General features: G+C 40.9%; 1 protein-coding gene across 2 annotated transcripts in view; it reads left to right on the plus strand.

Moving 5' to 3' along the window:
• kcnj5 (potassium inwardly rectifying channel subfamily J member 5) overlaps nt 1-13612 on the plus strand; it is a 59494-nt gene that overhangs the window by 24958 nt on the left and 20924 nt on the right. For both annotated transcript variants that reach the window (XM_051932341.1, XM_051932343.1), the window contains exon 2: nt 929-1031. In XM_051932341.1, coding sequence (XP_051788301.1) covers nt 929-1031 — 103 coding nt within the window. The remainder of the gene's footprint in view (nt 1-928; nt 1032-13612) is intronic.

A 13612-nucleotide genomic window follows, 5' to 3' on the forward strand; every position in this document is an offset into this window, starting at 1 on the left:
TTTGAATCACAATGAAATTAATTTGGCTTTTTGACACAGATTAAAATAAGAAGGCTCTTTAATGTCAAATTGAAAACAGATCTCTGCAAAGTGTGCTAAATTAATTACAAGAGTAGCGAAATGAGAAAAATCCATCGAGTTGGTGCTGGCACAGCACACTGTTACAATATATTATACATAACACATAGGTGATTTAAAAAATGCTCATCTGCACAGACTCCACTGTATTAACTTAGTTACTCTGAAATATTTAATAAAACAAGAAATTATTCCCTAGTGCAAATATTATTAGTGTGTATGGTGTGTTAACCTGTTCGGGTTTAATGTTAGGCTTGCAGCACCCTCTGTCTACTCCCATCCATCCATCCATTATCCAACCTGCTATATCCTAACTACAGGGTCATGGGGGTCTGCTGGAGCCAATCCCAGCCATCACAGGGCACAAGGCAGAAAACAAGGGTGCCAGCCCACTGCAGGGCACACACACACTATGGACAATTTAGAATCACCAATGCACCTAACCTGCATGTCTTTGGACTGTGGGAGGAAACCGGAGTACCTGGAGGAAACCCACGCAGTCACGGGGAGAACATGCAAACTCCACGCAGGGAGGACCCGGGAAGCGGACCCAGGTCTCCTAACTGTGAGGCAGCAACGTTACCCACTGCATCACCGTGCCGGCCTCTGTCTACTCCCTCAAACAAAAAGCAATAATTCAGCCGGGGGTCGTCCATTCCCTCTACTCAATGTCACAAGACCCAACAGTTTAAAATAATGGTGGCACTAACTCTTTATACAGAAAACTAAAATCCAAACTGAAAAACAATAAGAAGAAAAAAATCATCCTCTTCAGTTTTTACTTGTCAAATAAATACTAAACATTTTAAAAAACTGTTTACACTTTTCTATCTCTGTCCTCTTCTTTCAGGCCAAATGTTGCAGCTGAGCTGGGGAACATCTTTGCCATGATGGCTGGAGATTTGCAGATTCAGCTGAATGAGGATTTGGAAGTTGGTGTCATCCAGAGAGAGGTTAATCCTTTACTTGTTTGAGATTTTTTTGGGGGGATTGTTTCAGAAGTCTTAAAGATTACAAAGCCAAAGGATGAATTTATAACTCGAAATCCTATTACCAGTAGGGAGCAGTTTTGATTTGAATTGCATTGAAATTCAGTTTAATTCAGATAGGCACAGTAAAGTTCACTGAGTGCTGTAACAAGCTCATAAATATGATAAAAATGAAATGATTCATAAAAATACAAAAATACAGTAAATTCTAGCAAGACAATAAATGCTGGTATGTCATTTTGGGTGGCCATGAAAAAACAGAGTGATTATACTTACCTAAAAAGTACATTTACTTATTTGGCTGACACCTTTATCCAAGGTGACTCACAATACTTATAACACAACTAGCTGTGTAAGCCCGTGCTGTAAAAAGCATGGGTCCTAGAAACTATTGAAATTGTCAGAAAAAAAATGAAATGTCGAGATGTCAGGTAATTGAAAGTTTCTTCGGAGGTTTAGTTTTGTCGCATGCTCGCCTCGCTTGTGTATTAGCGGCGGGAGGAAAAGTAAAAGGGATACCGTTTGCCGATGTGCTCGCCTAACTCCTGTATTAGCCACTAAGCGAGTGACTTTCTTCGGAGGTTTAGCTTTGCTGACGTGTTGGCTTCGCTTGCGTATCCTCGGAGGTGGAGCCCTTACCCCGACTCCAACTCTCACTTTCGGACCAGAAAGACACACACACTTCCACACATAGAAGTTTATATATAAGATTTCTTGCATTTCTTTTGTTCTTCCAGTTGAAGCGCAGGCAGGTCAAATGACTCGCTCAGGGCCGTACAGTGCCAGTAACAGGATTTGAACCCACAACCTCAGGGTTTGAAGTCCAAAGCCTTACCCACTACAACACACTGCCTGCCTACTGAGGACATGGAAAGCAGGACTCTGAGAGTGAAAGGGACCTCACGCTATAATACTCACACAATACATAAATCACAGTATGATAAAATTGCACTTTATTATATTTTAAAATATTGAGATTTCATATTTTTCACTAGCTGAAGTACCCGGCATTGCCTGGGAATATTTGCATAGTGGTTTAAAGTAAGAAATTGATAACCCTTTTAATAGTGATGACTAAAATGCTAGTGCCATCCCCTACCTCCCCCCATCATCTACACTGCGTCTCTAGCAATATCTCTTCTCTCATGAGTCTTTTTTTGATATGACTGGTTTCTATAATTGCTGTGACTCCTTGCTGGGTTGCTACTGCATTGTATTTCCTGGTTTACTGTGGTTTCACAAATAGATGTTTAATCCCACATTAATAAACAGGCTAGCCTGTCGAATAATTGAATCCATGGACCATGGAAAACATCTACAGTTAGAGTGCTGGGGGGACTGAGGTTCACAGACCTCACTTCAGGCCTCTGTAATATTAGAGAAGACAGCAGCAGTGGAGGTGTTTGACTCAAAGCTGATTCCTTTAACGTTGATTTAGAATGAATACAAACCTTGACGCTGAACTGGCTTTAAATGCTAAAATTAAAAGTGCATCGTCATAAAATGGACTAGATAAAATGTCTACCATCAAGAAAGAGTAAAAGATAGTGACTCCATCCTAAGTTGTTCTCTTTCTACCATATTCTGAACGGCAATTCAGTATGTGCTAAAAATCATGTTTCATTCTGCTTCTTCAAGTCTTATGTCTACCACACTTTGTAATGATATGCAGGTATATGATAGTATTAGCTTTTTCAAAAATGTATGGTTTTGTTGCGATAAAAAATTTAATGTCAGTTAATTTCAGAGTTATTGTCAAGTATACACAGTGCAACGAAACTCCTATTTGTATGTTTGACCAACACGGAGCAGGCCGCCATTGTCCTTGTCTCAGTCCGTTGGTTACGAATAATGAAATATCACAAAACAACAACTCTTCCTTCATTTTGATTACATCTGTGTGTAATTTCTAAATTCAGTATAAACATGGATCTACTGTAAGTGTGCCTATTAACTGGAGTTGAAGAAACAGTCCTAGTGTGCCAGATTACGTTTGATATGACAACGCTTGCAAACTGCACAGTTTGTTTTTCAACATTCTTTCCTCTCTGTGACCTTCCGAAAAAATAAAATGAAACTAAACACCCAACTTAAACACAGACTAATTATTTTATAAGTAATTTCTTTGAGTCTTTGTGGACTTTCAATGTATTGAATTTTTTCACATAAATATGATAATCATTAATTTTGGACGTGAATTTCTTAGCATTATTTTTGTGTCATCGCCATGCTACCATTCTATCTGTTTTCTTGTGAGTGCTGCCATTTCACCTGTAGTTTTGCAATGGTACATCGATATTGTCTAAAGCAATAATACAAATTGCTAACCATGGAGTATTGGTGATCTGTGGCCTGTGACATCAATGTTATAAAACAGATGGTGCTTATAGCACAACATCCAAACTTTTCAACAAAAACAGAAAATGCAACTAATAAAAACAAACAATTGAAAACTTTTTTTTAAAATGTAAATTTTAAATGTGCCTTTGTTTTGATGTCTGATATTAGTTAGAACACTGAAAACATTTTAATGACAACTGGCCATTCAGCCCATCAAAGCCTGTCAATCCTATTCACCAAAAACAACATCAAATCAAGATTTGAAAGTCCTCAAAGTGTTACTGTCTACCACTGCACTTGGTCATTTATTTCTAATGGCTGTTTCTCTCTGTAAAAAGTATAGTGTTAGAGTTCAATGTCCTTGATGTTTTGACTACTTGTTTTTCCGTGTTTTGCTCCAAGCTACAAGTGGGTCTCTTTGGTCACATCCCTTAAACTTGTTGCTTTTACTAACGAACATAATATATTTAGTAGAGAAATCTTTGTAGTGGTGCTATCAGTTGCACCATCTGTGGGAATGTAGAAGCAGTCTTTTCTTGCTTGATTTCCTATCCACTAAGGACTTCTTCTATTGTGCAGTTTGGTTGGAAGGAGTGGGAATTGTTTTATCCACGTACTGCTTTTTCACAGTTACAGTGTTTGATTAATATTGATAACTAGCCAACCCGCGGCGTACCATACGCCGCATAATCAGGCTGGGTTTTTAATGATTTTTAAGCACAGGGAAAAAATTAACATTTGAAAAATCCAGAGGAGAGGGGAAGGACGCCGAAGCCTCACGAAGCATCAACACGTTTGAAGCAATTGTGTCGGAAATCGTATCGAAGCTTCGAAGCATTTAACACTCACCTCTGTAGTGACACTTCCTGGCCATTTTTATTAATGTTACAGAAACTTATGATACACTTCAATGACGTCTGTTAAAACTCGTATTGCTTTTATTTTTTCGCAGCTACATAGTACGGCTGCTTTGCAGTAAGGAGACAGTGGAAGATTGTGGGTTCACTTCCTGGTTCCTCCTTGTGTGGACAGCAAATTATCCACGACAAACAAACTGTTTTACACGCTGCAAACCAACCCGAGGCGTAGTATACGCCGCTTTTTCAATGTTTTTTAAGCAGAGGGAAAAAAATGAACATTTGTAAAATCCGTAACGCTGCTTTCAGTAAGTACAATGTACACGCGTTTAGTTTGTTGGTGACTTTTTGCCAGCTGTCTTTCCTGGTTTGGGCTGTTTTTGCAGTGTTACTGCTTGTGCATATTAAATCTTGAATTCTTTTGAGTAACTAATTAACTAACACACACCCACCCACTCAGCTTGTGTGAAAAAAATGTGCCCGTTCTTTCATCATTTTGTTGCAGCAATATACATTGTGTTTTCACTCAGCGCGGAGGTGCGCATTCATCTCAGATTATTACATCCAGCTAATCTGCTACACGACTGCGTTTGAAAAACCGACTTATCCCTGATGAGTTTCACTGGCATTAATGATTAGGAATCTGGTTGGAACAAAACACTTCAGCCACAGGGGTTCAGCAGGACCGAGTTTGGGAAACACCGCTGAACACTCGTGGCTCTTGCCAACTCACGGCGTATCATATGTCGCATAATTATGTATTGATGGGTGAACACTTTCTGAACGACACAGTTGTCCAAACAGAAGTGAAAGTAAAATCGAGACTGGTGCATTCTTTAACTGCATTCTCTGTCTTGTAGCGCAGTGGTAGTGTTGCTGCTTTACAGTAAGGAGACTGTGGAAGATTTTTGGTTCGTTTGGGCTGCATTTGCAGTGTTACCGCCTGTGCATATTAAATCTTGAAATCGTTCGAGTAACAAATTAACTAACACCCACCCACACACACACAGCTTGTGTGAAAAAATGTGCCCGTACTTTCATCATTTTGTTGCAGCCTATCAAAGACTTGCTGCCCCCAACTCAAGGTGGCTCAGAGGTCCATGTGTAGCGTACAACAGATGAACATAAATGACGCCGTTTTTTCGGAGGCGTCTCGTCCCAGTTAGTGGGCGTGGCTCTGTGAGTTGTCGTCGTATCCAATGGTCATAGAGTTGGTGGGCGAGGCTCTTTCCTACTTGTCAGTGGCTTAGTGAATCCACGCCTCTTCCTGCGTGCTTTCATGGGTGTCTTCCCCTTTGGCGGCGACTTTGTGAATTATATATATAGATATAAAAATTTGATAACAAAAATTATTAATTCAGAGACAACCCACAATTTTGATATTCAGGGTTTCAGGTGATCGAAAGGTTTAAGTAAAGAGTGTTATGTATGTATCTGCATTTTATGTTTTATTGATGTTTTTATTATTTTTTAATTTTTTTATATTTCCATGATTGTTGTAATTATGTCCTGTTACTTTAACTACACCTCTATTCTTTGGACTTTGTGGGTGGAGCCCCAGGAGGCGGTGCCACTCTAACATCACCATTCCTAAGCCTATTTAAGCCTATTTCAGGCTATTTAAGCTAGAGCAGAGAAGACTCAGATCAGGAGAGCACTGTATTTGTCTGGAGGTTTTTGTTTTGTAGGAATCGCTATTTTTAAGTTGGATTCTCACTATAAGACAATGCAAAAACAAACAGTTGGGGAACCTCTACAGTAAAAAAAAATCTTTTAATTGAAAGAAAAGCAAAAAATTGCTAGTGAGATCAAACTGAAAGGACTGAATGGTCTCATCACACGCTCGTGTTGTGCATGGTATAAGAGCTCCATCTCCTGTCCTCTGTGTTACAAGAACTGAACAATCTCTTCTAGTGGTCAGTTGGTTTATATAATACTAGGAGGCTTACCCCCTGCTTGCTTCGCTCACCAACCCCCATGGCCTGCACTACGCACCAGCAACTTCACATCTCTGTTGTTCGCGTTGTGAAGAGGGGGGGCTGAACGTACCCCAAGAAGACGCGGTCGCTCCTCCGAAACCCCCTCTTAAACGGTGATGCAATGGGAAACGTTTTTTTTTTTTACCTCCTCTTTACTCAATCAGCTGCTGGCTTTCTGCTGTTGCTGTGCTGCGTGATCTGCGTGATTACCAAACATATATATGTAAGTTTTAAAATAAACCAGATTTAAAGTGTGACAAAAAATATAACATGAACGTCACATAAAATTGTTGCACAAAATCGTTGCACTTTTAGGCTTAGGAGTTTACATATATAGAGTAGATAGTGTAATATAGTATATATTATTATATAATAGAGTGTAAGTCCTAGAAGAGGCAGAATTCCCGGGAAAGTGGGGAGATGACATCAGTTACTGTGCCACCTCCTGGCATAGAGTGGTACTGCTCAACTTATTAGTGCCCTGAAGGTGTCCCCTAAGCGTACATGTCTGATACTGGGCTTTCTTTGGACTTTACTACTACATACTAGAATTTGTTTGCTGCAGGACTGCTTTTTTGGCAACTCCTTTTTGCCCATTTTTGCCCTTTTGACCTTTTTTGTTTGTATTTTTTTTATTTTGTCAAATGAATCTTATCTTCTATTTAGAAAGATCCTTTGTTTGCCTTTCTGTCTAAAATCCAAAGATTTACAGTCATCCTCCCTCCAATGGTGATTTTGTTATATTTTGGGACATTTGTAATTATTTTTGCCAGCTCTCCTTGTTTGAGGCCTGCTAGATAGAAGAGAAAAGTAAGTTGGACTGGGTGTATATCTTCTAGGCTAGTTGTGAAGGTCCTGGCCATCTTTGTGGATATACCTTGGAGGCCTCACACCCATTTTGCTGTGTTTGCTACTCCATTTTCCAACAGAGAGTTCCATAGCCTCCACCCCGACTTTTTCATATCTTGCTTTCCAACATAGGATGCAAAGCTGGAATCAAACTTTAATGGGGTGGAAATTCATTGTATGGCACATTCTCACTGGGCCATTTTAGAGGTACCAGCAGGGCCAGCTCTAGGCAAAGGCCAAGTACACATCTACCTATGGCCATCAAACCCCATTCAAGCTCTCCAGCCCCTGCACCTTTGCACCACAGAACTGTGCCAATCCCCAAGGAGGATGCCTCCTTCCCTGGTCAATGAATTGACATACAGTATCGAGTGTGACGATCCCAATGGGTGCCTCAAAGGTTGTCAATTTCATTTCCAGTTGCAAGAGATGGCCAAGTGGTTCCACAAACAACCATTGTTCATTTCACATGCAGTCATGGGCACACTGATTTCCGAGGGGGACTCTCTCTTTGGTGTCAGTTATGAGTCATGGGTGCTTGCACCCAACACTGCCTAGGGTGACCATGTACCCTCGAGCTGGTCCTGGGTACCAGTTAACCTAACATGTACATTTTGGGATGTACATTCATTGCAGGGCTCACACAGAGACAGCGACACAATCAATCTCAAGGCAACCACTGATGGTTGCCTGTAGGCTTAGCACATTGTATTTGGGTGTTACTGAAAATCCTTGCATATGTACATTTCTTATAAAAGTAATCTCATCCTGGAACCATACCAGTGTTCTGCCCAAGGAAGTAACTTCTTTAAAGAGCCATCCTAATTTAAGAAGGTCTGCTGAACAGAAGCCAAAAGAGACACAGCTAAACAACAGGAGTGACCTTCAGGATGCAGCCATTTTGATTTGCTAACGTCCTGTGTAGGAAGGTAAAAAAAAGTGTAGGAAGGTAATTTAATGCTGCTTTCGCTACTGTACCTCTATACTGGTAAAGCCAAAAAGAAGTCAAAGAGGTGCACTCTGTCACTATTATTGCAGAGAAAAAAGCTCATCAGACATCTAACGTAAAAAAGCCATTGAGAGACTTGAGTGCCACTGGCAGTCAGCAAACGCTGCTGCTCTGGTCACTGAGCCATGCTCTGGAACAGCTGAGAAAAGTGCATCAGCTGCCAGGCGGCCCCATTACAAAGCATTTCAAAGAACACTATGGCCCCTGGGGTCACTTTAGCTAGAGATAAGTCCTCAGAGAGTTACATGTGTACTTTAAACGTATGGCTAAAAGCCTAATGGAAAGTATTGTTACAAACAGAGAGAGACAAAGCAGATAGATAAGACACTAAAGAGATGGCAGTTTACAGTATATCCTGCCAAACGTTCACCTGTCCACTTGGCTGTCCAAACTCGACTGCTTAATTAAACAATTCTAATGAAACAGAAAATATGTCTCTAAATTCTGGGACAAAACTGAAGAGAATGAAAGAAAGCCACACAACAACAAAGAAATCACGCAGACTTCACATTTAGGGCAACTTGGCCATGAATCAAAGCTGACTCTGATTGTCACATACTGACGTCGCAACTTCAATCCCCACAGCTCAGGGAAGTCATTTCATCAGGAACATCTTTCAAACCACTTTACACTCTTTTTTTTAAATAGGACAATTTTGCATCTAAACATTTTAAAAGAAATTGAATCATTAAGACCAAGGCGGAGTGATGAAATCTCACCTTGGCCGTCTTGACTGGCACTTTCACTGCATGAAAATGAAGTTTGACTCGCTCAAAGTAGATGAAAGCTATGCTCACATTATACATAACATGAAAAAGCAGAAGACAGCAAAAAGTTGTGGTGCTTGGGTAGGGGTGTCTACCACCGAGTCTTGAGGGTCACAGTGGCTGCAGGCTTTCATTGTAAGCATTTTCTTAATTACACTCTTAAAAATAAAAGTGCCAGAGTGGTTATTCAGAGCAAAGCCATAGCAGAACCATCTTTGGTTCCCTGAAGACCCATCCACATGAAGGTTCCAGAAAGGACTTTCATTTATTTATATTCATAATCTGGATCCATAAAGTAAATAACTATGAAGAGATGATAAGATATTTGTGAAATCCCATTGGGTCCTGATTTTAAAAAGACTATTGCTGCATACAGAAACACAGGCTAAGTCAGGGTTTCCTTAATCTATTAGTGTCCTGCTATTTAGCCTATCCATCCATCCATTTTCCAACCCGCTGAATCCGAACACAGGGTCACGGGGGTCCGCTGGAGCCAATCCCAGCCAACACAGGGCACAAGGCAGGAAACAATCCTGGGCAGGGTGCCAACCCACCGCGGGACACACACAAACACACCCACACACCAAGCACACACTAAGGCCAATTTAGAATCGTCAATCCACCTAACCTGCATGTCTTTGGACTGTGGGAGGAAACCGGAGCGCCCGGAGGAAACCCACGCAGACACGGGGAGAACATGCAAACTCCACGCAGGGAGGACTCGGGAAGCGAACCCGGGTCCCCAGGAATCCCAACTGCGAGGCAGCAGCGTTTCCCACTGCGCCACCGTGCCGCCCATTTAGCCTATCATACATTAAAGATTTCAGTTTGTTTTCTACATAGTAGGAAGTTTTCAAAGCACAAAGAACCAAGTTCATAAAAAAAGAATTCTTCCCAAAATGAAAGGGTGCTTTGTCAAGTAATGGTTCTACAAGGAGCCACACAACCCAGTAAAGAACCATAAAATGCTATTAAAGAACCAGAATTTTTAAGAGTGTGGTCATTAGATTTTGCTACTAATTAATTTTTTTGCTTTCATTTTGGTTGACTTGCTATTTAAGACTCAGACCCCTCAATTTTTTATTTTTCCTTAATTAGCAGCCAAACAACAACAACACACAGAATGAACCAACATGTGACCAGCTAACCTGCATCCATCATACCACATCTGAAAATAAAGAAAAGTGAAAGTCTCAGTAATATTGATCTGCTCAGGCACACAAAACGTATTGACAGTGCAATTAGAGAAAAAAAGAGAAAATCAGCAGTTTTGGAAATGTCTGCTGAGGCAGACAGAGAGCAGCAACAAGGCATGGAATTAAATAATGGGTTTAATTAACAACAAGAATTATCGACCCCGACTTAGTCGGTCATTTGTTGGCTCACTTCATATCTCATTTTTTGTTTGGCTGCCATTTAAGGAAAAAGAAAGCAATTCAGAGGACTGAGCTTTAAAAATCAAGACAATTAAAATGAAGGAAAAAGAAAGCAATTAGCAGCATAAATTGGTCACTTATTAAGAAAGTGGCAGGGAGGAAAACCTGCAGCCAAGGTAGCCCTTCAGGATCAGACCTGGACACCCCTGGTATAGATCATTCCTTCTTTATATATATATATATATATATATATATGGTTGAAATAGTTTACTGTCAAATAAATGCAAAGAGTACGCGACACGTGTTTCGCCCTCATTCTGGGCTCATCAGGTGTACACACTCCACTGCACTCCCTCTCGGGAATCGAACCTCGGACGTCAGCGCCAGAGGCGATGCCCCTAACGTTGCGCCACGGCGTGTGGTTCGTTTATTTGACAGCATGTAGATCGGGGTAATTACATTCACGGCATTCGAAGTCTGTGTCACAACATACAATCAGATTGTGGCGCTGACGTCCGAGGTTCGATTCCCGAGAGGGAGTGCAGTGGAGTGTATACGCCTGATGAGCCCAGAATGAGGGCGAAACACGTGTCGCGTACTCTTTGCATTTATTTGACAGTAAACTATTTCAACCATTCTATGATCTGCTCTTCACAAACTGAGGGCACCGTGGCGGATGTTAGCAGATTGCTGGCCAACCACAAACATTACCTGGTAGGTAACCACCCATACAATCAGATTGTGACACAGACTTCGAATGCCGTGAATATATATATATATATATATATATTGTAGCAGATAAGTCTTTTGTCCACCTCTTGAACCCCCAGGTACCACTCCAAACACCAGGTATAAGCACAATACTTCTTTATTGTACTGTAATCACGTGCACAAAGCACCCTCCACTCCACACTACTCATATAATTCACAATCACTAACAATACTCTTTCCTCCTCGCCCAGACACTTTGCCACCCTACCTCCCAGCTCAGCTCAGTGTCTGGGCTTTTCCAGAGTCCTTTTATACACCCTGACCCGGAGGTGTTCCTGCCCAACAGTCCACAGTTCCTTATTCCTTCCGGGTCAGGGTAAACAGTCCTTTTCTTCAACCCGGGAGTACGTCGTTTCTTCCTGTCATGTGACCATGACGTATCCCCGGGTTATAGGGCACATAAGAGCCCACAAGCCTCCCTACAGTGACTCCCGGTGGCCCCCAAGGTATCCAGCAGGGCTGTGTGTAGAAACTACAAAGTCCATGAGGCCCTGCTGGAACTCGGGGCACGTTCATGCTGTCCGGAGAGCTCCTCCTGGAAGGCCTGGGGGTGAGGGGGTGAATAAGAAGCCGGCAATCCACCACAATATATATATATTAGTACTGTGCAAAAGTTTTAGGCAGGTGTGAAAAAATGCTGTAAACAAAGAATGCTTTCAAAAACGGAAGTGTTAATCATTTATTTTCATCAATCAACAAAATGCAGTGAATGAACAAAAGAGAAATCTAAATCATATCAATATTTGGTGTGACTACCCTTTGCCTTCAAAACAGCATCAATTCTTCTAGGTACACTTGCACACAATTTTTGAAGGAACTCGGCTGGTAGGTTGTTCCAAACATCTTGGAGAACTAACCACAGATCTTCTGTGGATGTAGGCTTCCTCACATCCTTCTGTCTCTTCATGTAATCCCAGACACACTTGATGATGTGGAGATCAGGGCTCTGATCTCAGTGGGGGCCATACCATCACTTCCGGGACTTCTTGTTCTTCTTTACGCTGAAGATAGTTCTTAATGACTTTGGCTGTATGTTTGGGGTCGTTGTCCTGCTGCAGAATAAATTTTGGGCCAATCATACGCCTCCCTGATGGTATTGCATGATGGATAAGTATCTACCTGTATTTCTCAGCATTGAGAACACCATTAATCCTGACGAAATCTCCAACTCCATTTGCAGAAATGCAGCCCCAAACGTTCAAGGAACCACCACCATGCTTCACTGTTGCCTGAAGACACTCATTATTGTACCGCTCTCCAGCCCTTCGACAAACAAACTGCCTTCTGCTACAGCCAAATATTTCAAGTTTTGACTCATCAGTCCAGAGCACCTGCTGCCATTTTTCTGCACCCCAGTTCCTATGTTTTCGTGCATACTTGTGTCGCTTGGCCTTGTTTCCACGTTGGAGGTATGGCTTTTTGGCTGCAACTCTTCCATGAAGACCACTTCTGGCCAGACTTCTCCGGACAGTAGATGGGTGTACCTGGGTCCCACTGGTTTCTGCCAGTTCTGAGCTGATGGTACTGCTGGACATCTTCCAATTTCGAAGGGTAATAAGCTTGATGTGTCTTTCATCTGCTGCACTAAGTTTCCTTGGTCGACCACTGCATCTACGATCCTCGTTTCTTTGTGCTTCTTCAAAAGAGCTTGAACAGCACATCTTAAAACCCCATTCTGCTTTGAAATCTTTGTCTAGGAGAACCCCTTGCTGATGCAGTATAACTACCTTGTGTCTTGTTGCTGTGCTCAATCTTGCCATGACATGAAACTGTCTTCCACAACCTCACCTTGGTAGCAGAGTTTGGCTGTTCCTCACCCAGTTTTAAGCCTCCTACACAGCTGTTTCTGTTTCAGTTAATGACTGTGCTTCAACCTACGTGTGACATTGATGATCATTAGCACCTGTTTGGTAGAATTGGTTGATCATACACCTGACTAGAATCCTACAAAATCCCTGACTTTGTACAAGTGTACCTATAAGAATTGATGCTGGTTTGAAGGCAAAAGGTAGTAACACCAAATATTGATTTGATTTAGATTTTTTTTTGCATTTTGTAAATTGATAACAATAAACAATCATTATTTATATTTCTGAAAGCATTCTTTGTTTGCAGCATTTTTTCACACCTGCCTAAAACTTTTGCACAGTACTGTATATATATATATATATATATATATATATATATATATATATATATATATATATATATATATATATATATATATATATATATATCTTTTTCACTTTGATATTAAAGAGCCTTTCTCTGTTGATCAATGCCAAAAAGGCAAATGGATTCCACTTCGATTCAATATTGTGTAACAATAAAATGTGATCAATTCTAAGTGGTGAATACTATTTATGGGCCCTGTATAGGTTTTGAATCCATGTGTTTTTTTGCAATAAATATTCACATAACATTAATGAACTAAATGTAAAATGTACACCACCATGGACTGAGGCCCTGTCCAGGGCTGCTCTTGCCACCAATGGTCACTAAGAATTGGATTAAGTAGGTTTTAGAATTTATGTTTGTTAAATACTAGTCAATATATAATTCATACAATATTGCGCATTTCATTTGTTTCATGCCAG

Source organism: Erpetoichthys calabaricus, chromosome 9 (assembly GCF_900747795.2).
Source record: "Erpetoichthys calabaricus chromosome 9, fErpCal1.3, whole genome shotgun sequence".
In the NCBI taxonomy this organism is placed as follows: domain Eukaryota; kingdom Metazoa; phylum Chordata; class Cladistia; order Polypteriformes; family Polypteridae; genus Erpetoichthys; species Erpetoichthys calabaricus.